Source organism: Diabrotica undecimpunctata, chromosome 9, assembly GCF_040954645.1.
Source record: "Diabrotica undecimpunctata isolate CICGRU chromosome 9, icDiaUnde3, whole genome shotgun sequence".
In the NCBI taxonomy this organism is placed as follows: Eukaryota; Metazoa; Arthropoda; class Insecta; order Coleoptera; family Chrysomelidae; genus Diabrotica; species Diabrotica undecimpunctata.
Window position 1 is genome coordinate 115192954 of NC_092811.1, and position 23831 is coordinate 115216784.

The following is a 23831-nucleotide window of genomic DNA, read 5'->3' on the forward strand; positions in this document are numbered from 1 at the left end:
CGTGGCAGTAACGAAATATCTACTATAATCTACAAATATTTGCAAGAAGTTGCATCTAATAATCCCAACTTTTCTTAGGGATTCTGGTAATATAACATCAATCAGTGTGCGATACTTACTACCAGGCCATACTTATATGCCTGTCGACTCAGTTCCGCAACAATTGAGCGGTTTATCAAAAAACGCGTAGTATGGGCTCCATCAAAATGGTGTAAATTGATATCCAACTGTCGTACCAAACCTAAACCATTTGAAACAATAAAAATTGATTTCAGCGACTTCTTAGAATGGAAAAAAATATCTGATGATGTACTAAAACCGAGTAAATTCAAATGTAAGAACGGAAAACCTATAAAAATCAGTAAAATTAAAAATGTAAAATTTGAGAAAGGTAACCCAGATATTATTATAGAGGTTGAATATTTAAATAATGGCCAGAACTGCATCAATTTCACGATGGAATTAAATGGAAAAAAAACAAAACGGCTTTAGTCTCAAAAACTACAATATAATTCCTCTCAGGTTTTAAAAGAATAAAGAACATAGGCTAATGAAAACGTCAGCTACGCCAGATAAGCTAGCAGAATCCGATGAGGAAGACGAAAGCGATGAAGGGCCCCAAGATTAGATTTCTGCTGACTAGCTATGATTCATATTTATTATACCACATGCAAAACATGCAATAACATTAGATATTATGACTATTTGTTTATGACAAGTTTATGACTAAACCTATTTGTTGTTCAGTTAAATGCCTATTGTACTTTTTACTTTTCAGAAATAAATTACCTTAAATAAATGATTTTTGGTATTTTTTTATATATATTTATGTTATTTTATGAGGCTGTGTCTAAACATACTTTTTATCGTAAGTGCTGAGCTTACGATAACAATCATAATGTGAAATTTTTTCTGAATTTACCAAAATTATCGTAAGTGTTGGACTTGTATAAAACTACGGTAGCAAAATTATTTTTAATGCTTCCAAAGTAACGTAAGTCCAACTACAAAAAAACTGAAACTATTTTGAAGAAAAATCATTACTTTACTTCAAACACTCATCGTAATACGTCCGGATGCCAATTTTCACTTCAATTGGACATTTCTAAACACGTTTATTGAAAAAACTGCCGTACTGTAAAATTTACTAATCGAGACTTACGATGTTATGGCAAAAAGGTATCGATATAGTTGTTAGGGCTCGTATTCTACAATTATATATTTCACATAAATTTTAATATCAGTATATACGAAAACCAAGAATATATTCTTTTTGTGATAATTTTTGTCTTATACGCATTCATATCACGCTTCGACCTAGCTATTCCTCGTTGAAAGGAGAGAAAATACCGTCCAGCTAACGGTATCACAACTTCTTAAAATTGTATTATCTTTTCTTTCTATAGACTTCCGACTCGACGGCAAGGCAGTGCTTGAATGGATTTTATCAAGTTTACTAAGATGTCCCTCTTCAAGTCGTTACTACCAAATTGCAAAATTCCCTGCAGGATATGAGCTGGTGAAACGTATTTATTAAAACGACAATGTCTGTTCAAGATGCTGGAAGAGATTTTTGAATGAGAAATGTAATTGTCGGTGACTGTTGCTCTTTCTTATTACGGCTTAACCGAGGTAATATTGACGACCTGAATTCCTTTATAAAAATGCTTTTAATATTAGCAGAATTACATTCCTCTTTTCAGAGAGGGAGACGAAACATTTTCTATACTTTTAAAAGGTTTCTATATAAATTAAGTAATCTGACTTCCTGACCGGTTGGTGTTACAAAACAAATATACCGTAATTATTAACTCCATCTTGACGAGGTTGATAAGCCTTATCAGGATGAAGATATCAGCATAATCATAATTTACCAAGAAATTGTAAATGATAATTTGTCAATAACCTACAGCGCAAACTCCTGCGTTGTAAACAGTTTCCAACTACTGCAGAAACCAACCTATTATCTTTAGAATAACGTGATTCTTGCTCTCCAAAGTTTGGAATTAATTTCAATATTTGGTTATTAGTACTAAATTTATTTAGTCTGTTTGAGGATAATCGACAAGAACCGGAAGAAATCGACAGCGAAACGGGGCCAGAGATCATAATAGAGGAATGCGAACAAGTAATACGAAACGCAAAAAACGGAAAAACTGTAGGACCAGACGAAATACCTGCGGAACTACTGAAATGTCTAAACGATAAAACTCTACTTGTACTTCTGGACCTATTTAATGAAGTATATAAAACTGGAAAAATCCCACAGGAATGGTTGGTCCACCTTTGTAGCAATACCAAAAACAGTATATGCCAAAGATTGTTCAGACTATAGGACAATATCACTAATAAGCCATACCCTCAAAATATTTCTAAAGGTGATTCATGAAAGATTATATAGAAAACTAGACGATGATGTGGATGATACTCAGTTTGGGTTCCGCAAGGGACTGGGAACGAGAGAGGCATTGTTTGATTTTAATGTCCTCTCTCAAAGATGCTTAGATATGAACCTAGATATTTATTCCTGTTTCATCGACTTCGAGAAGGCATTCGACAGGGTCCGACAGGAAAAATTAATAGAAGTACTGAGAAACAAAGATATAGACAGACGAGACTTACGAATCATTATCAATCTGTATTGGAATCAAAAGGCCAATATAAAGATAGAAGAACAAACGTCCGAAAATATAGATATAAAGAGAGGAGTAAGACAGGGCTGTGTTCTGTCACCATTACTGTTTAACTTGTACAGTGAAGCCATATTCCAGGAAGCGATAGCGGATCTGGGTGATGGAATCTCTGTAAACGGAAGAATAGTAAATAACATAAGATTGGCTGATGACACCGTTATAATGGCAGACACCCTGGAATCGCTACAAGAATTGGTAAATAGAATTAACGATTATTGCATTAGATACGGACTAAAAATAAATAAGAGAAAAACTAAATTTATGATTGTCTCAAAAACGCAACATGAAAATGAAAGATTAATGATAGAGCAAACCCAAATAGAAAAAGTAGAGACATATAAATATCTGGGAACCTGGGTTGATGACAAAAATGACCAAAGCAGAGAAATCAAAGTCCGAATTGAAACTGCAAGGCAAGCATTTGTGAAAATGAAGACAATGCTTACCAACAAAGACCTTCAGTTGCATCTCAGATTGAGGGCTCTAAGATGTTACATATTTTCTATCTTACTATACGGAATGGAAGCTTGGACATTAAAAAAACAACACATAAGAAAAATAGAAGCGTTCGAAATGTGGTGTTACAGAAGAATATTAAAAATTCAGTGGGTTCAAAGGATTACCAATGCTGAGGTACTACGACGTCTAAATAAGGACTTATTTAGAAATTATGAACAGCATAAAAAGAAGAAAACTAGAATATTTGGGTCACATAACCAGAGGAGAAAAATATGAGCTGCTGAGAATTATTATGCAAGGAAGGATCCAAGGAAGAACAAGCATAGGAAGAAGACGCATCTCCTGGCTGAAGAACCTTAGAGAATGGTTTAACTGTAGTTCACTACAACTTTTCAGAGCAGCAGCCAACAAAGTGACCATAGCCGTTATGATATCCAACCTCCGATAGGAGATGGAACTTTAAGAAGAAGAAGACTAAATTTATGATAAGACAGTAATTGCTACGACTTTTGTTGATGAAACTATTATTCAGCAAATAATGAAAAAAAATTCAGCGAACACATCGTTCTGTCCACAACCCCAAATCTGTTTTTCTTTGCATTCTTTAGAGCACAAAATATAAACTTAGCTTAAAATTTATATAAGAACTTAGACTGAAGGTTGCCGGAACTTTAACAGAAAATACGAACTTTAATAAAATTTAGTTATTTCTTATAAGAATTAAGATAATTAGGTACAGCTTATTTCAAATCGAGTGGTGAACCCTTCCACGAAATAGTTAATCGCCCAGAGAATAGATTATCTATGATCAGATCCATGCAGTGGCGTTGCAATGTTAAACAAATTAAATTACTTGAATCGCACTAATTACAAAACTATTACTCACTTAAATAATGAATGGAGTTTGATTGTACACAGATTGTTTTATAGATACCAAACTTTTGTTTGCTTTAATACCATCTTTAATAATTGATACTCTATCAAGTTTGGTAAAAGTTGATTTCTATTTCTATTTTTGGTAAAAAGTTTAAGTATCAGTTACCTTAAAACCGTAATTATAAAGTCATTATTAATGACTCCTTAACGACTGGTTGACGTCTGAGAATTAAGAACTGGTAAGAATTATTTCCAAGAATTTTTAGTCACTAGATTCCAAGCGATTTCGTAATTTAGTCTCATTATGTTATCCAGTCTCAAAAACAAAGGTGCTACCACGCGTATTAGAACTATTTTCTAGAACGGAGATGGTTAAGTGTAGTACAATTAAACAGATCAGATTGGCACCAGAATCCAAAGGAATAGTTTACAATGTATTTAAATATATGCAAATACTATTTCCTGAAGATAATCCAACCAGTATTAAACAACGTGTGAGTGAAGCTACTGGAGTGTCTTTATGTACAGTAGAAAGAATCATTCAACAAACGAGTTGTTACGTTCCAAATTTAAAGTAGAAAGTCCCACCTCTATTTTCAAAAATTTTAACAATTTTAGACGTGTAAGATCGGTTGCATATAATATATTATAAGCAAGGTGGCGAAAATCAAATTAGTAGTTTTCAAATAGGGGTAATGTCTGGCAAATTGTGCTGAAGTTAAGGGAAAATGTCCTCTTTTTGTGAAGAATCTAATTTAGATCGTTCCTTCTAAAGATATATTCTAAGAATTGGGATCACAAAATTTAAATGTTTTAATCTCGGTATTATTCGGTGACCTCCGTGTGTCAACTTGTCAAGTTTTCGGGAAGACAACGGAAAGGAAGTGATTCTAGGTTTGACCGTGGTACTGAAAAGTTTAGGCATTTTTTTGCGACTGTTCCATGTGGGATCTGGACTAGTACGAACCGTGTGGATATTGAAGGTGATTTGCTGAGTTCGTGAAGGTTTTTTTTGGGAATATCCACAATTTCGCTAAAAAAGCGGACCTACAGTACACGTGTCTACCGGAATCTCGTTTAGATCAAGAAATTAGCCTTAATCACGAGTCCAAATAGCCGACTACGTTTCGGTCCAATTTGGGATATTTCAAACCCCTAATCTGGCTAAAAAGGGTGAGTGTTAGAACATTTCGCTTTAAATTAATTAAAAAGTTGTAGTTATCTTTAATTGTATTGTATTGTAGTCCCTAAACAGCTATTCATATTTTCATAAGTTGTCATACATGCTAGTTTAGAGACAAGTTTTTTTGTATTGCTCCATTATCGCCAAAAGGCAGATTAACAAAGTGTTAAATCAATTAATTTATTTCCAAATAAATATTTTAGACATTTATGGTAATTAGTGTTTTCTTGCTTCAGGGTTCTTCTTCTTCTTTTTCTTCTTATTCTCTTTCTGTCTGGCTGTAATTTTCAACTTTTCAATATTGTCATACAAGTCTATGTATATCGGCAATCGTATTTTTGGAGTTTCTCCGAAGTCGCAGTGGATTTTGCGAATGGTATTTTTGGATTGAAGACACACTGAACTTTAACTAGGATCCCACGCGGTGAAGTATATAAATGTGATTGAAAATTCGAGCTATGGATCGATAATTAATTTTTGACGGAAGATTTAAGCGCCGTCTGTTTTGTTTACGTGACACAATAGTTTTTAGATTATTTGCGGTTTTGTTTTTATTTTAATATTTACAAATACTTTACAGTTTTTAAAGATTATTTGCGGTTTATTTTATTAATTAAATATTTACACATACCTATTATAAGTTTGTAAACTGCATCTAAGGGGGGGTTAAATATTTGAGATAGATTTGTTTTTATATAGTATTTTCTGCGCACGCACTTGAGCTCTTGTGGTATCCTATTTGTGTTAATTATTTTTGTTATTGGTATTGAACCACATACCCCTTAGCGTCTGGTACTTTTGATACGCCTTCCCTTTGTTTTTATACAATTAAATAGAAATAACTTATGAATTTTGGTAGGCAAGTAGAAGCCGCATTTTGATATTCTTTTTATTAAGCCTATGGTAAAGTTAAATAATATTGTAATATGTATTTGTTTTCAAATATCTTGGGAATCTATTTATTAAAATTGACTAGATCCTGATCTCAGACAATTTCATTTATTTTTTTAATTATTCAGGTTGTATACTATACTTAATATTTTAGTAGTAAACCTATTGGTAAGTTGGTGGTTTATTGAATAGTAATGTGGGCCAATTTACCTGGCGCCCTTGATATAACTTCGGATTTTTTTGTTTTGTGGACCGCACGACCATCTCCACTGTTTTGTCTAGCCGCGAGCCATTCCCAGACTGTCATTGTATAGTACTTTTCTTTCCGGATGTACGTCTGATTTATATGTGGTACATTTTGTAACTTTTTTTATATAGATTCGGTTTTGTACGCCACAGAGTATGTTAATAAACGCATTGTCAAATTACACTAAAATTTCTAGCTACAACACTTGCTAAAAGGAAAACAACCGTGTCAGACTTGAGGGAGTATGACAAGCAGTTCATTAGAAATACCATTCATCGTTTTCATGAGACTGAACGTTGTCGTGTATCAGTGAAGCTTTTGCAGAAAAGTCTTGAAGAGGTGTACGAGTGGACTGAAAGTGTGAGTTCTCTCTACAGAATTGTGAAAGATTTGGGATTTAAATTGAAGAAAACGAAAAATAATCGAGGTTTATTAATTGAACGGAATGATATTCGTGCTATACGCATTAAATATTTGGACAAAATTAAATATTACAGAAGCGAAGGTAAGTCAATTGTATATGTGGATGAAACCTATTACAGAAGCGAAGGCAAGTCAATTGTATATGTTGATGAAACCTATGGTACATGCAGGACACACTACGCCAAATAGCTGGACAGATGACAGTGGCAAAGGATTGTACAAAAACCCTTCAAAAGGAAGTAGTAGTAGGAAGTAGGAAGGTGGTAAGGAGATGGGTTTCATACAGAATGTCCTTTTGATTTTTAAGTTAAAAGCTAAGACATGAGATTATTTTGATGATATGAATTCAGAAAATGATGAAAAATGGATGAACGAACAGTTAATCCACAATTTACCTGTTGGATCTGTTGTTGTTACTGATAATGCGTCACATCATAATGTACAAATTAATAAAGCACCTACCAGTAATTCTAAAAAAATGGATATGATATCTTGGTTGACAAAAAACAATTTACCATTTGTAACGTCAATGTTAAAACCACAATTGTATGAAATCGTTCAACGACACAAACAAGATTATATTCAATATAAATTTGACAAAGTGCTGCAAGAATATGAACATGTTTCTTTAAAACTTTCGCCATATTATGCAGACTTAAACCAGAAATGTTTGGGCGCAAATAAAAAATGAGGTTGCAAAACAAAACGTTTATTTTAAGTTAGAAGACGTAAAAGTGTTGGCGGAACAGAAATTTGCTAAAGTAACTGTTGATAACTCGAAGAAAGTGTGTGAACATGTTGCCAAGGTCGAAGATAAGTATTTCGAAAGTGAACGTCGCATAGATGTTATTACCGAAGAATTAGGGATTGGTTTAAATTATTATAGTGACGACGAAAGTGCATCTGATTATGAAAGTGAATAATATAATTTAACTTTACGATGTACCTATGTAACCTATGTGAATATATATAATAAGTTTTCCAAACCGTCCTGTATGTATGTATTATTTTTTTTACTTTACTACAATCATTCTGTAATCTGTAATGGTTTCACATACAGACAATATATGTATGTGATATATTCTAATAATGTATTAAAATGTAGTACATCATCATCATCCAGCCTCAAGAGTCCACTGCTGAACATAGATCTCTTCCTCATGTTTTCAACCCTGTCTATCTTGTGCCGCTCTCATCCAGTTTTTATTGAGTCTTCTTAAATCGTCAGTCCATCTTGTAGGTGGTCGACCGACGCTTCTCTTGTCTTCCCTTGGCCTCCATTCCAATAACCTTTTTGTTCATCGCCCATCTGTCATTCTGGCTATGTGTCCTGCCCATCTCCATTTTAGTCTGGCTATCTTCTTGATGATGTCAGTCACTCCGGTTCTTCTCCTGACGTCTTCGTTGGTTATTCTGTCTCGCAGAGTTATTCCTAACATGAACCGCTCCATTCTTCTCTGCGTGACTCTCAGTTTGGTAGCTGCTGCTTTTGTTAAGGTAAGTGTTTCTGCTCCATACGTCAAGACTGGGAGGACGCACTGATCAAATATCAAATACCTTTCTCTTTAGGCATGTGGGCAGCTCACTTTTAAAAGTATCTCTCAGTTTTCCAAGTGCTGCCCATCCAAGGCCGATTCTTCCCTTCAGTTCATGAGTCTGGTTATCCCTGCCAATCATACTTTCATGTCCCAGGTATTTATATCTATTTACGAGTTCTATTTCTTTCCCACCAACACTGATGTTCTGGTTGGGTACCAAATTTAACATTACGATGTACCTATGTAACCTATGTGGATATAAGTTTTCCAAACTGACCTGTATGTATGTATTATTTTTTTACTTTACTACAATCATTTCGTATATTCTTTTATTTAACTTTGTGATGTTTAAGTGAGTAATAATACAAATAATAAAGGTTTTAAAGTTAAAATAATCTTTGTAATTAATATTCATTAATACTGTAATCTGTAATACGTATCTATAGTTTCACATACAGACAATATACAGGGTGAGTCATAACTATTGGGATATAGACTAAGGACAGGTTATTTGGACCAAAATATGGCTCCTGGGCCAAATATACTTTAATAAAATGTTGCTGAGAAAAAAGATACAGGGTGTTAAAGTTAATTTTTGTTTTTCGTTTTTTGCTAATAGTTTCCCTGTATATTTATAAATTGCTATCAAAATTGGCACAGAGGCATAATCTTAGACAAGAAATAGTATTTTATTTACAATTCCACTATCAAATACCAAACTAATATACCAAGTTTATTATCTTAACAAAGCAACTAACGTAAGGTTTCCGTTTTGACGATAAATCAAAACTAAACACACTTTAACTTAAAAGAACGCACAAAAACTCAAATTAAATGTTCTACATGGTCTCCTTCGATTTCTATGCCTTCTCTAATTCTTTTTATAAAGGATTTTCGGACGTTAAAAAACATATTATTCTGTCCCCTTATAAGATTAGCTGCATTTTGAATGTATCTTCAAAGTTCGTCTCGTGTATTAATTTCATTGGCATAAACTAAGGACTTTATATGTCCCCAAAAATAAAAATCTAGCGGGTTGTACTCAGGACTTCTTGGTGGCCATTGAAAATCACTGCCTCTGCCAATCCATCGTTAAGGAAATACGTCATTTACGATGATTTCTAACAGCTAATGAAAAATGAGGTGGCGCTCCATCCTGCATAAACCACATTTTTCTTCTTACATCCAGTGACAGATCATCTAAAATATCACTAAGAGTACTTTCCAAAAAGAATAAATAATAATCTCCATTTAAATTCGGAGGAAGAACATAAGGCCCTAGTAGTTGGTCGCCTATATTGCCACACCAAATATTCAATTTAAACTCATGCTGAAAATGTCTAGCTTTAATAGCATGCGGGTTTTCTTCTTCCCAATAATGACTATTTCGCCAATTAAAAACCCCTCGTCTAGTAAAAGTTGCTTCGTCGGTGAACATAATATTCTTAATAAAGTGTCTGTCATTGCGATGTTTATTCAGAATACGTTGGCAAAACTGTAGCCGTCGTGGAAGATCTGTTGGAAGTAAATTTTGAACAGGAGTGAAGTGATAAGGATGGAGGTTCTCTTTTTTTCGAATTCTAACAATTGACGACTGACTTACTCCTGTTGCTGCTGATAGATGTCGTGAACTTATTTCAAGATTTCCATCTACTCGAACCAAAAGTTCATCTTCTTGATTAGGTGTGATTTGTTTCGGTCGACCACCCCGATTTTTAGTGTGAAATGACCCAGTTTCACCTAAACTACGATATAATCTTGCAAAAGTTTTGTGATTTGGATGCCTTCTGTTTGCGTATAACATTCCATACCTTCTGCCTGCCGAGCTACCGCAAAAATTTTCTTGTGCGTATACGCAAGTCATATCTCGCATTTCTTCATTAGTAAAATGATTGTGACGAGGCATTTCAATCAAAAAAAAAATGATTACTTTTATAAAATGCAACATTACACTACACTATCACATCAAAAATAATTTACTCTGAACAAATGACATTTAACAACAACAATTATCTGACAGTCCAAAGCATACTTTTCATAAATGAAATAATATTTGAAATCCTTTTTTAAGACTCTAAGCAGTTCGACTGCGCTTTTATCGAAATTATCATGTTTAAACAAGAGTACCAATTTTACGTAAAAATGATGTTTACGTCATATTTTCTAATAAAAATTACTAAAAAGTTTCATCAGAAAAAGTTTAGACTCAATTTGATCATTAGGAATGATCCACGTGGCGCCCTCTATGAAAAAACGTAAAATTGTAAATAAAATACTATTTCTTTACAAAAAACGAAAAACAAAAATAAACTTTAACACCCTGTATCTTTTTTCTCACCAACATTTTATTAAGGCATATTTGGCCCAATAGCCATATTTTGGTCCAAGTAACCTGTCCTTAGTCTATGTCCCAATAGTTATGACTTACCCTGTATGTATGTGATATATTATAATATGTATGAAAATGTAGTACAATATTGCCAAATATACAGTGATGAGTGCCATAATTTACTCTGAACAAATGACATTTACCAACAACAATTATCTGACAGTCCAAAGCATACTTTTCATAAATGAAATAATATTTGAAATCCTTTTTTAAGACTCTAAGCAGTTCGACTGCGCTTTTATCGAAATTATCATGTTTAAACAAGAGTACCAATTTTACGTAAAAATGATGTTTACGTCATATTTTCTAATAAAAATTACTAAAAAGTTTCATCAGAAAAAGTTTAGACTCAATTTGATCATTAGGAATGATCCACGTGGCGCCTTCTATGACAAAACGTAAAATTGTAAATAAAATACTATTTCTTTACAAAAAACGAAAAACAAAAATAAACTTTAACACCCTGTATCTTTTTTCTCACCAACATTTTATTAAGGCATATTTGGCCCAATAGCCATATTTTGGTCCAAGTAACCTGTCCTTAGTCTATGTCCTAATAGTTATGACTCACCCTGTATGTATGTGATATATTATAATATGTATGAAAATGTAGTACAATATTGCCAAATATACAGTGATGAGTGCCTTAAGAACCGGCAAAATAACGCAAAAGATAGAAAACATAACACGTTGTGAAATATAAAGAGATGAAAGTAGTGGAGGTGGGAAATTATCGATAGAAACCTCTAATTTACATTAAATTACATTAGGACTATCGATAGTTTCCCACCTATAGACGTTAGCTTATGAGCTAGTTGACTTCAGTCATAATATTACAAGTATGACGTCGAATATTTACATTTTTTAAATTTCGCATAAAGTAAAAACTGATTGAAGGCAATAAAGCAAATGTAAGTAAACAGTTTAATTAGTAGTAATTTGATAATTAATTCTGTGTTGACGAATACAGAATAACAAGCTATGATAATTCTGTATTGAGAAGAGTGTATGCGACGTCTCAAATCATAAATTATTATTGATCAATACTTTAATTTTGGATAAAAGAATACTCCTACTTAAACTGTTTTTACTTACATTACGTGATACGTATTACTATGACAGAAGTCAACCAGCTCATAAGCTAACGTCTAAAGGTGGGAAATTTTCGATAATTCTAATGTAATGTAAAGTAAATTATAGGTTAATATCGATAATTTCTCACCTCTACTACTTTCATCTCTTTTTATTTCACAACGTGTTATGTTTTCTATCTTTTGCGTTATTTTGCCGGTTCTTAAGGCACGCATCCCTGTATAATCTAATAGCATTGTTTAATACATTGTGTGTACCTATCTTTAACAATTTAATTTAAATCATAAGTATTTTTTGGAACGCCACTGCTTTATTTGATGGGACTTTACTGTTCCTAGGAATTTCCGCCACTACAGTTGAAACATACTCCATTAATGTTTAGTAATTTTTTAGTTTAAAACCAATATGAACATCTTGATGTAATTAAAAAACGTAATCGATTATTTTGTTTACTTTATAACACACAAATACTTATTTTTTAAATACAAGAACATTATGTTATCAATGATAATAGTCAATTAGGTACATGTATATAAAATATATATAAATATTTTTAGAAAAAACTGTTTAATTTTTCAATAAAAGCTTATGGGAGCGTTCATCCCTAACATCAGCATTAAAATGGCTTTGTTTTGAAATTGAAAAAATAATACAAAACAACATAAAGAGCCATTCTATTTAATTGAGTATCGATAAAAGTAATACGACAGCACTTTGAGTTTAATGTTTCCTTTGTCATGATGAGGATGGAAATATTTTATGAGCATATTCAAAATACAAAAGCGACTGAATATACTCGAATACGCTCATCGAACTCTGTCTTAGATTAAGACCAAGTTTCTTTTCTGTTTTTATCCTACTCACAATCAGAGAAACAAATTTCTGCTTTTTCATTCACAACTGAACGGCGTTATGCATCACTAGACCAAGTGCCAAAAATTGATTTTGAGCTCATTGAGCAATTTTGAGCCAAAAATTGATTTTGGCTCGTTTCGCATTGTTTTTTTTTTATAGAATTCACGACTACTAAAACTTTCTGCCAGCTTCAAAACTGTAGTATTGACTGTGTGGGAAAATATATAGCATTAATGGTAAAATTTGTGGTCTAGCACGTAGGTTTTCAAGTAAATTTAAAATTTCGTAATTTATTTTTAAAAGTGCCTTACGTAAAAAATATGGACAGATCTTTCCAATGAAAACAACGTTTTAAATAGCTAGAAAGCATATAACAAAAGTTGTACAAAAACGGAAATTAAAACGAAAACTCAACCTTAATGGAAACAAAGGCACTACTAAAGAAGCACACAATCATCATTATCCAGCAGTATATGGACGACAAAGAGCGAAACTCACAGAAAACTTTTTAATCACAAATTTTAAAACGAAACCTCGAGAGTTAACAGAAGTGTACGGCATCAAGATAAACTTTCTGGATTTCCAAATGCAAATTAAATTTGAAATAATATCTTAAATTATACAACTCGTATTCTGAAGTATAAACGTTAAATATGATTTTTTTATTATGTTCATTGATACTGTTCCTAAATAGAGCGATACTTAATCTTTAACTATTCGCACATTAAGTTATAACATAAATACACGCGTGGCGTATTTTATATACCACAAGAGAATAGACTTAACAACAGCAGTTTTTTTTAATTTTTTGAAAAAATACACTTAGTTGTTATAAACTTTATTCATTTTTTTTTTACTGAAGACACAGAAGTGTACTTACATTAAAATCTGGCAGTAAGACCAATTATCAATTTGTTTCCAACTTAAATTACTAATGAAATCTTAAAATTAGGTGTCTACTTTGTTCTTTTGAGCCTTCTCTCTAGGTTCGTATTGTCGAGGAGCTGGATAGCCTCGACGTTTACATGATGATGGAGTCATTATTCATGGCTCCCTGCAAATTTCTTGATTATCTGATTGACGTCTTCCATCTTGAGGCCCCGGTGAAGGTTGTTGTTCCTAACGTACCTAGGCGCATCTACGATGTTTCTCAGCACTTTATTCTGGAATATCTGGATTACTTTGATGTTACTAGGCTTGACACAGCCCCAGAGTTGGCAGCCATAGGTCCATACTGGTCTCAGTATTTGTTTATAGATTAGGAGTTTATTATTTATGGATAGAGAGGAATGTCTTCCCATTAACCAATACATTTTCTTGTAGCGGACGCCTAGTTCTTCTCTTTTCTTCTACACGTGAGTTTTCCAGTGAAGTTTTGCATCGAGAGTGATCCCCAAGTACTTTGCTGATGTTGCAATAGGCACTTGGACATCATTTATTCGAATTGGAATATTATTAATTCTCTTATTGGTAAAATTTATATGGACTGATTTATTCTCATTCAGCTTAATTTTACATTTTTTGGTCCATTCATGGATTTTATTTATTGAATTTTGTAGTTTTTCTGTAGCTTCTTCGACGGTGTCACTTACCGCTAAGACAGCAGTGTCATCTGCGAAGGTAGCTATGGTGTCGTTTTCTAGTTCAGGTATATCACACGTGTATATTAGGTATAGGACTGGACCCAATACACTCCCTTGTGGAACACCTGCTTCAATATCCTTGAGATCAGTGTATGCATCTTCTTGTTTAACTCTAAAATGTCTGTTCGCTAGATATGATTGTAATATATTTGAATATTGTTTAGGCATGAATGATTTAAGTTTATGTATCAAACCCTTATGCCAGACTTTATCAAACGCCTGTGCCACATCTAGGAAGGTTACAGAACAGACTTTTCTTTTCTCTAATGATCTTTCAATTATAGCAGTTATTCTATGCACCTGGTCAATTGTCGAATGCTTATTTCTAAATCCAAATTGATGATCTGGAATTATTTTCTTTTCTTTAATTATTGGTAGGATTCTTCGCAGGAGGAGTTTTTCAAACACCTGGGACATCACAGGTAGGAGTGATATTGGTCTATATGATGTCACCTCATTGAGGGGTTTCCCAGGCTTTGGTATCATGATCACCTCAGCTATCTTTCATAAATTTGGAACATATTGTAGTCTAAAGGCAGCATTTATTAAATTTGTTAATTTTACGATAGCTTTTCTTGGTAGATTTTTTAGCAGTCTTCCGGTAATGAGGTCATAACCTGGTGCTTTATTTGGGTCGATTTGTTCTTTAATTAACTCAGCTACTTCTTTTGGGGAAGTTGGCTTGATATTCTCATCCATTTGCTTTGCTTCGAGCCAATCCTGGTCATTGTCTTGGTCATCTTGCAACTTAAATGTGTTCTCTAGATGAGTGGCAAATCTCTCTGCCTTCTGCTGATTATTTCTGGCCCAACTACCGTCTTTCAGTTTTATTGGAGGAGAATGTAATATGGGCCTTCTAATTCTTTTTGTAGCTTTCCTAAGCGAGTACTCTTTGTTGCTGTCGTTTGTTAACTCTTCCAGATAAGATTTAATAGATTCATTTTTAATTTTCTGGATTTCCCTTTTAAGTTCCTGGCTGGCATTGTTTAGGTTAGTTTTGTCTCGAGGGGCTCTCGTTTGCTGCCATTTTCTTCTTAGTTTTATTAATTAACGAATTTCTTTAGGGTAGTTATTCCCTTTAACTTTTATTTTCAGTATGGGAGTGCAATTTTATGCTGAATCTTGAATATCTTTGACAAATAAATCTAATTCTTGATCTATCTGTTCAATTGTCTTTAGTGGTACGGCTAAAATGATCTTTTCTTCAAGAGTTACTTTAAAACTTTAACAGTCTGTGAGCTTATTAGTTAAGGTTGGGTTGTTCCCTTTTCTAATAATCATATCACTCATGGTTAGAATTATAGGTGAATGATCGGAGTTCATATCCCATCCTTCACAAATGTCCAAGTAATTGGATGAGATATTTTTAATTATGAAGAAATCTATTAAATCTGGTATCTTATTCCTATCAATTGGCCAATTAGTTGGATTCCCTGTAGATATTACATCTCCTTTCTGATCTTTGACAGCTGATTATTATTATTTGATTATCACATAATCCTTTTTATATTATATTTATATAATGACAAAAATGATGAGGTTCTCAGAGTTCCAGAGCAAATGCTTGAGCAGCTATCTACAGCAGCAGTGTATTGACTTTTGTATGAACTATAACCCATCTTTAAATTATGTAGATGCGAAATAAAATAATATTTTTCTTTATGTTCACATTTGCATTTCATAACTGATAGCAGCATATAACAATAGAGGTCCTCCTATATATTCAACTATAATGCACCATAAAGTTGACTTTATCGCTGCATAATATTTTATATCAATCTGAAATAATATTTTATATCTACAGCAGCTCTTAAAGGCAGTTCTACGAACAGTAATATTAAATTCAGCATAGTAGTAAAGCTTTACTAAACATTTCCATAAATAGCGTATGACGGTATATGATCTTTCGCTTATATTTTCATAAATATAATAAAATTCGAGCTTCTACTGTGTATGTTGTTTTTAAAGTTGATATCGAGGTGAAAAGGTTAAAGGTAGGAAAATGGTTGTTTGCATGAGATACAGACCTTTGTTTCTCTTTTATTTGTCTACACAGTTTATGGATAGTCAGCAATAAAATGAGCACAAATAAAATATACAATGGAAATATGTAAAATAGTATTTATGTATATATCATACCAGACTAAAGATCAGTTGTATAAAATCTTCAACAAATTGAATAAACAAATTCTGAGTTAAACAATTAAATTCGTCAGTCCCTTGGTGGGATTCTAAATGTCAAGATGCTATTAAACTTTTAAAAACAGCATTAAATCGATTAAGGAAATATAATACATCATCATCATTATTTAACCCGGATCTATCCACTGCTGGATATAGGTCTCCCTCAGTCTTTTCCATGTATTTCTGTTTTGTGCTGTTTGCATCCAATTTTTGTCGATCCGTTTTATATCATCAGACCATCTTGTTGGTGGACCACCTCTACTTCGATGTGCTTCTTGTCTCGGTCTCCACTGTATTATTCGCTGTGTCCATCTGTTATCTGACATTCTAGCTATGTGCCCCGCCCAGTTCCACTTAAGGGTCATAATTCTTTCTATGGCATCTGTCACTCCTGTTCTCCGTCTTATTTCCTTTTTCTTGATCCGATCCCTACGAGAAATGCCTAACATCGATCGTTCCATGGCTCTTTGGGTAACACAAATTTTATTTCTTACTTTCTTGGTTAATAATGTTCTGAAGCTATTTTCTTGTGGCATTTTAAATTAATTACTATTTAATTGTGGCTTATTCCCATTTCTTGGTTAGTGTTAATGTCTCTGCACCATATGTAAGTACTGGCAACACGCACTGATTAAAGACTTTTCTTCTAAGACACATTAGCAGTTCTGATTTAAGAACATAGCTTAGCTTGCCGAATGCCACCCAAGTGAGTCCTATGCGGCGGCTTAGTTCGCACGTTTGATTATCTCTTCCTATGCGTATCTCATGTCCTAAGTACTTATATGAGGTGGTTTCTTCAATATGCATGCCATTTACTGAAATCTTTTCGCTTAACACAAGATTTGTCATGATTTGTATTTTTGTGTGGTTGATTTTTAATCCTACTTGTAGGGAGGCTAGGTATAGTTTTTCCAGTTGCGATAATGCATCATCGATTCTGTCAGCAAAAAGGACAATATCGTCAGCAAACCTCAAATGACTAAGCATTTCTCCATTGACATTAATTCCTTTTTCACTCAGATTTGCGTTCTTAAACATATGCTCTAATAATGTTGTAAACAATTTTGGCGAAATTGTGTCTCCCTGTCGCACTCCCCGTTTTATTTTAAATACGTTGGTCTTTTTATCTGCCAGTTTCACACTTGCTGTCCCATTTTGATAGATGTATTTTACCATGTTTATATAGCGATGATCTATACGGCACTCTGTTAAGGCTTTTAACATCTTTTGATGACTTATTGTGTCGAAAGCTTTTTCGTAGTCAACAAATATTATGACTAATGGCTTGTTATATTCAACACTCTTTTCTATTAAGTTCTTAATTACTTGTAAATGATCATTCGGGCCATATCCTGCTCTAAAACCTGCTTGCTCTCTTGGCTGATAGAAATCCAACTTACTTCCTAGCCTGTTGGTAATAACTCTTGTAAATAGCTTATATACTTGTGACAACAAGCTAATGGGGTGGTAGTTTCTAAGGTCGCTGATATCTCCCTTCTTATGAAGTAAGATGATTTCCGCGTTGTTCCACTGCGTCGGTGTTATCGCTTCGCACAGACATTTATTGAACAGTTTAGCAAGTGTCAGTAAGAGCTTATTTCCTCCTAGTTTTAGGCTTTCGGTCATTACCCTGTCTTTACCTGGGGATTTATTGTTCATCGTCACCCGAAGTGCATTTTTAATTTCGTCAACAGTTATGTTCGGCATTAATTCTGAGCCTTGATTCTCTATGTTTGGTAAGGGACGTCTTTCATCGGATTCACTTGTTTCATAGAGTTGTCTGTAGAAGTCTTCCACTGTTTTCACTATTTCTTCCTTATCAGTCACAATGTCGTCTTGTTTATTTCTTAATTTATGTATGTTCTTTTTTCCTGTGGACATGTTGTGTCTTAGAACTTTCAGACTTCTATTTTTCTCTATCACCCTTGTCACCTCTCTCATGTTATGTTGCCGTATGTCTTTTCGGATTTCTTTGTTTATTGTTTTACTGAGTTGACTAAATTCTGCGTAGTTTGTATTATACCTGTCCTTTAGCCCCCTTCTTTCTTCGATCAGATTTTTAGTGTTGAGACTTATTTTCTCATGTTTTTTCTTCATTTTAGGACAGCACAACTTCTCCGCTTCTTTAAGGACTTTTACGATACTTTCGTTTAAAACTTCGACCTGTGTTTCGTCGTTAATTTGTTGAAGGTTATAGTCAATGATGTCACGAAAGTGGTCTATATTTTCGGGCGGGGTCCATTTACGATTGTCTGATTTTATCATTTTTGTTCGTTCATTCTTTAAATTGAACAGAATTTTTGCTCAAATCTATCTGTGATCGCTTTCAATTGTAAATCTGTTTAAAACAGATTATTAGCAATGATAAAATATAATACACTTGAAAATAAATTAGAATTCAAACGACTAAAAGCACGAGCTAGATTCATCATTAAAAGAAGTAAACGTGAGTCATAGAAAAAGTTTGTTTCAGAATTAAATTCATCTACACTAATTAATAAAGTGTGGCAAATGGTACGAAAAATTTTCGGGAAGAATACCCCAAACCACATTAACTTCTTAGAAGAAAAACCAAAAATATACACTTCCCCTCTAGGCATAGCCAATATTCTAGCTAATAGTTTTGAAAGATTCTCAAGCGATGATGTTCTTCCTCCAGATTTTTTTACCAAAAAAGAAAGAGAGGAATCCAAAGGTATTGATATACCGCCTGATGACCTTTCTTCTTTTAATTATCCCATAACCATGGATGAATTAGATTGCTCACTCTAGGATACGAAAAACTCTTCTCCCGGTCCCGATAACATCCCTGCAATATTTCTTCAAAAAAAATTCTTCATCTGTCAAGAAACACTTGCTGAATATCTATAATAATATATGAGCAAAATATCTATAATAATACATAGCAAGTTTCCAAAAATCTGGAGTTCATCTATCGCCATCCCTATTTATAAACAAAATCAACCAAAATCTCTGTCACATTCATATAGACCTATTTCTCTAACTTGTGTAATGTGTAAAGTTCTCGAGAAAATCATATCCAACAGATTAATGTGGTTTTTAGAAAATAATAAATTACTTGCCCCGGAACAAAGCGGAAAATATTTCTATTTTATAAGTAATAACTGTGTTAATATCCACAAGGAAACCAAGTTCCTGTAGTTGGCTGTATACCATATAATAAAAATTTTTCCAATAAATCCTTTATAAAAAGGTATATAAAAAACCCCGTCGGGCTAAGTAATAACTGTGTTAATATCCACAAGGAAACCAAGTTCCTGTAGTTGGCTGTATACCATATAATAAAAATTTTTCCAATAAATCCTTTATAAAAAGGTATATAAAAAACCCCGTCGGGCTATGTTAAAAAGACAAAACGTTTTCGGAATAAGTATTCCATCATCAGTGTCCTAAAATATTTAACCACTTAATTAAAAAGAACATGAAATGATTTAAATTTTGACTAAGGTTAATGTGAAATGTGGTTAACTGTGTTAATGTTTTCTGGAAAATGCCAATGTTTTACCCATATACTGAGTGTAAAAATAAAGTTCTTTTTTCGTCTTATTTTGCAACCCCTGTGGAATTTATTAAAAGGGACACACCTACATTCTTTGGACAACAGTGAGTGCTTGTAATTTATTATAAACTTTATTGAATAGCAATAAAGTTCAAATTGACTCTACATCTAGTTTAAAAATATTTGTATGGGAAAAAGAAAATGGCTCTTTTAGAGTTTTCCCGGAAATTGTTCGAATTTTTCTTGCCGTAAAAACCATCCTTAGACTTCAAGGAACATTTTAAAAAAGAATTGTTAAGATTGGTCCATGCGTTGTTGAGTTATGTGCGTACCAACACATTTTGCGATTTATGTTTATATTATAGATTACCTTAATTTAATAAAATTTGTTATTCCATTTACGAAATTCGATAAATTTATTTAAAATTTTTATTCGAAATAAGTACCCAATAAAATCTTGATTTACTTTTAGCTAACTAAGCGCATATTTAAGTATTAAATATTATTCTAGCTGGACTAACTTTAAATGGTCAAACTTATCCTCTTGTAAAGACAGGTCTTCATTTTTCTCCAAAGCCATAGATAATATATATTTCGTTTAAGCAACAAGTCTTATTTAACGCAAAAAAATATTGTTTACTAAATTTATTAAATGGATTTTCTAACAAACCTACCATAGAAGTCTGAAGGGGCCAAACTGGCCCTGTATTAATTATTATCGTTTTCTCGGAAATTTGACGATTTCTTTTAACTTTCTGTCGGATAAATAAAATTATATTTATGTACGTTTATTCCTAGAAGGTATTTTGTTACATACTGTTTGTTCCTTGAAAGTATTTTGTTTATTGAGCGGTTTATTAGGTTCTGCTGACTCTCGTTTCTAGAATATTGAAACATTCGTTCAATTGTGAAAATTCAAGGCGACTGTAAAGATGTCTCGTCGTGGACTATCAGAGCTTAAACTTCTTGAAGAAATACGAAAAATACAAGAAGATGCTTCGGGAGGTGAATCTGAATTTGCAAAAAATTTTGAGTCAGACGATGAACAATACGTACCACCACAAAATAATGATTCAAGTGACTCTGATGCTTCAGAGCAGTTAGAAAGTTTTATTGTACAAGACTCACCAATTTATGTAAACACTGCTTCTACAACTCAACAGCACGAGTCAGCTAATTTTATCGTGAATCCAAGTGCATCTAAGCCAAGTCACAAGAGAAAAAGAGGTCAACAAGGAAAAACTATTTCAATCGGAGACACCGAACAATCGAAAGACGGAACAACGTGGAAAGTTATTGATTCTGGATCAGTACCTGGTAAGATTATGATTTTTAGTATCTTCATATTCATTGAATGTTTGCTCATTACAGGACGCCGCGCTCAGCACAACATTTATCGAGAGGAATCAGGTCCTACGTCGTATGCAAAAAGGAACGTGAGGAACAATTGTGTGGTAAGTGCTTGGCATCTAATAATCAACGACAGCATGTTACGTCATATAAAAGAATGCACTATTGCAGAAGCACATCGATGTTTGAAAAATGACACATGGACTATAACTTTGGAAGAACTGGAGGCTGCCCTTGCTATTATGTACGCAAGAGGAGTCTACGGCGCCAAAAATTTCCCAACTAACAGCTTGTGGTCAACACTATGGGGTCCTCAGTTTTTTAGGCAAACTATGCCACGAGACAGATTCAAGGATATTATAAAATATCTCAGATTTGACATAAAGCAAACGAGATCTGAACGATTGAAAACCGACAAATTTGCTCTAGCCTCTGCGGTTTGGAATGGATTTATAGAAAATAGTGGTGAATGTTACAAACCCGGAATAAACCTTACTGTGGACGAACAACTACTGCCTTCTAAAGCCAGGTGCCTGTTCACACAGTACATATCAAATAAGCCGGATAAGTTTGGTATAAAATTTTGGCTTTTGACATGCGTGGAATCAAAATATATTGTAAATGGTTACCCTTATACTGGCACTGATCATCTACGCAAGAAAGATACAAGTGTTGGTGAACATGTTGTTTTGCGGTTAATGGAAAATCAACTGGAAAAGGGCAAAAATGTTACGACAGATAACTACTTTACATCGTTAAAATTGGCCAAGGCATTGCAAAAAAAATTAAAAAAAATCGGTTGCCTGTAAAGTCGGTTTTACGGGCGAAGATTTTACGTGACAACGTCTTTTTCTCGGTAATATATTTATTGATATGAATATTATTAAATTGCACAATAGGAACAAGGAATTGAATGAAAATAAGAATTGCACAAATTTTAACTATAGAAATATATTTTGTTTACTAAAACATTGTACATGTAAACTTAAACTTAACTAATTTCTATTTGAGTGATTTTGTTGAGGATAGGACGATGATAGGAGAAATATGAAATGAAAGGAAGGGTTTCTGCTGTAATGTGTCTTGAACGCTCTGCTGAGAACGCTCGAGAAAGACAGAGACACAAGCACGCACCGATTCAACGCGCCTAATTCTCTAGTGCTGCACGCGCAGCGGACCGATCATGTTTGAGTGGGAGAGAGACGCAAGGCATTCGCCGGTCCGGCGGGCCTCTCTCTCGTTCGGTGACTCATCGTAACAGACGTGAGCGGGCGTTACACTTTTTCATGAATGACTCCGAGCCACAACCTAATTTAAGACGTTGTCACGTCAAAAATTAACAAGTCTTGTGTTTACTTTGAATCGCAACAGAAAGGAAGTTCCTCTAAGCGTAAAGAGTAAAAATGGAGAATTATATGTTACCCATATATTCCAGAGCGACGAAAAGATAACACTTACTGCATACCAAGGAAAGAGGAGTCACAAAAATGTGCTTTTGTTGAGCTCATTACATCAATCAGTGGATGTTGCTGTCGATGGAAAAAAACTTCCTCAAACAGTAAGTTTTTATAATAAAACAAAATACGGGGTTGATGTAGTGGACCAAATGGCGCGTCTTTATACTACAAAAGTTGCTTCAAGACGATGGCCAATGCACGTGTTTTATAACATTCTTGACTTAGGAGCAATAAATGCATGGATTATTTATAAAGAAGTTACTGGAAGTAAAATCAGTCGTCGTAAGTTTATTCTTCAGCTGTGTGAAGAATTACGGGCTCCATACCTTGCCTCCCGAAATCTGGTACTATACCCAGCACCACCGGATTTACCAACCACCAGCACTGTTACTAGCCAAAAAAGAAAAAAATGTCAGTTAAAAATGTTTTGTAAAGGAAATCATACTTCCAATGAGTGCCACGGCTGTAACAAGGCAATCTGTGGCAAATGCCAAAAACTGCAAACTGTATGGTGTTCCATATGTTTAAAATGAAACTAAAAAATTAAATCAAATTCTATCGTTAAGAGTTTATATAATTTCTTAAAACTGTTTATTTTTATTTTTTGTTTATTCCCAAATAAATAGTTAATTCTAAACTTGGTTTTTATTGATTTAGGAACTTGGGGCCAAAATGATCCCTTCGGGCTTTCTAGGTAGGTATGCTAAGCCCGACTTTCTAGTGTTAATAGTAGTAATAAATTTTAGTAATTTAAGACAAAGAAGAATTGAAAATTAGTCAACCGTGACCAGATTTCAATGATATAAATACAGCTTCGGTGTCTAATAGAAAATGTTTCAGCTTCCAGACTGTATAATATATTCAGCCTTGGAGTGTGTCATAAAATGATTGTTGAAAATCCCTAAAATATGCATTTATTTAATAAAAAAAATATTCTTTACGTGTCTTTCTACCTAGCGTTTTTTATTAAAATCTACAATATCTTTGTGTAATAGCCAATAAAACTCCCAAGTTAACCCCGTTTATTTTCA

The 23831-nt window shown here is 33.5% G+C and overlaps 2 protein-coding genes across 2 annotated transcripts in view; both read left to right on the plus strand.

Moving 5' to 3' along the window:
* The window catches only part of Galk (N-acetylgalactosamine kinase), a 207879-nt gene that overhangs the window by 135730 nt on the left and 48318 nt on the right, over nt 1-23831 (plus strand). The gene's annotated exons all lie outside the window — the stretch shown is intronic.
* Nucleotides 6937-23802, plus strand: LOC140449945 (uncharacterized). Its single transcript, XM_072543361.1, has 5 exons — nt 6937-7035; nt 7492-7687; nt 20966-21310; nt 21365-21668; nt 23796-23802. Exons 1-5 carry the CDS (start codon nt 6937-6939, stop codon nt 23800-23802), a joined length of 951 nt encoding a protein of 316 aa, XP_072399462.1.

Coding starts and splice junctions, on each gene's coding strand:
- LOC140449945 (XM_072543361.1), top strand. CDS start 6,937: ATGCAGGACACACTACGCCAAATAGCTGGACAGATGACAGTGGCAAAG. Junction 7,688..20,965: donor AAGTGCATCTGATTATGAAA/GTGAATAATATA, acceptor AACTTCTTGAAG/AAATACGAAAAATACAAGAA. Junction 21,311..21,364: donor TGATTCTGGATCAGTACCTG/GTAAGATTATGA, acceptor TGCTCATTACAG/GACGCCGCGCTCAGCACAAC.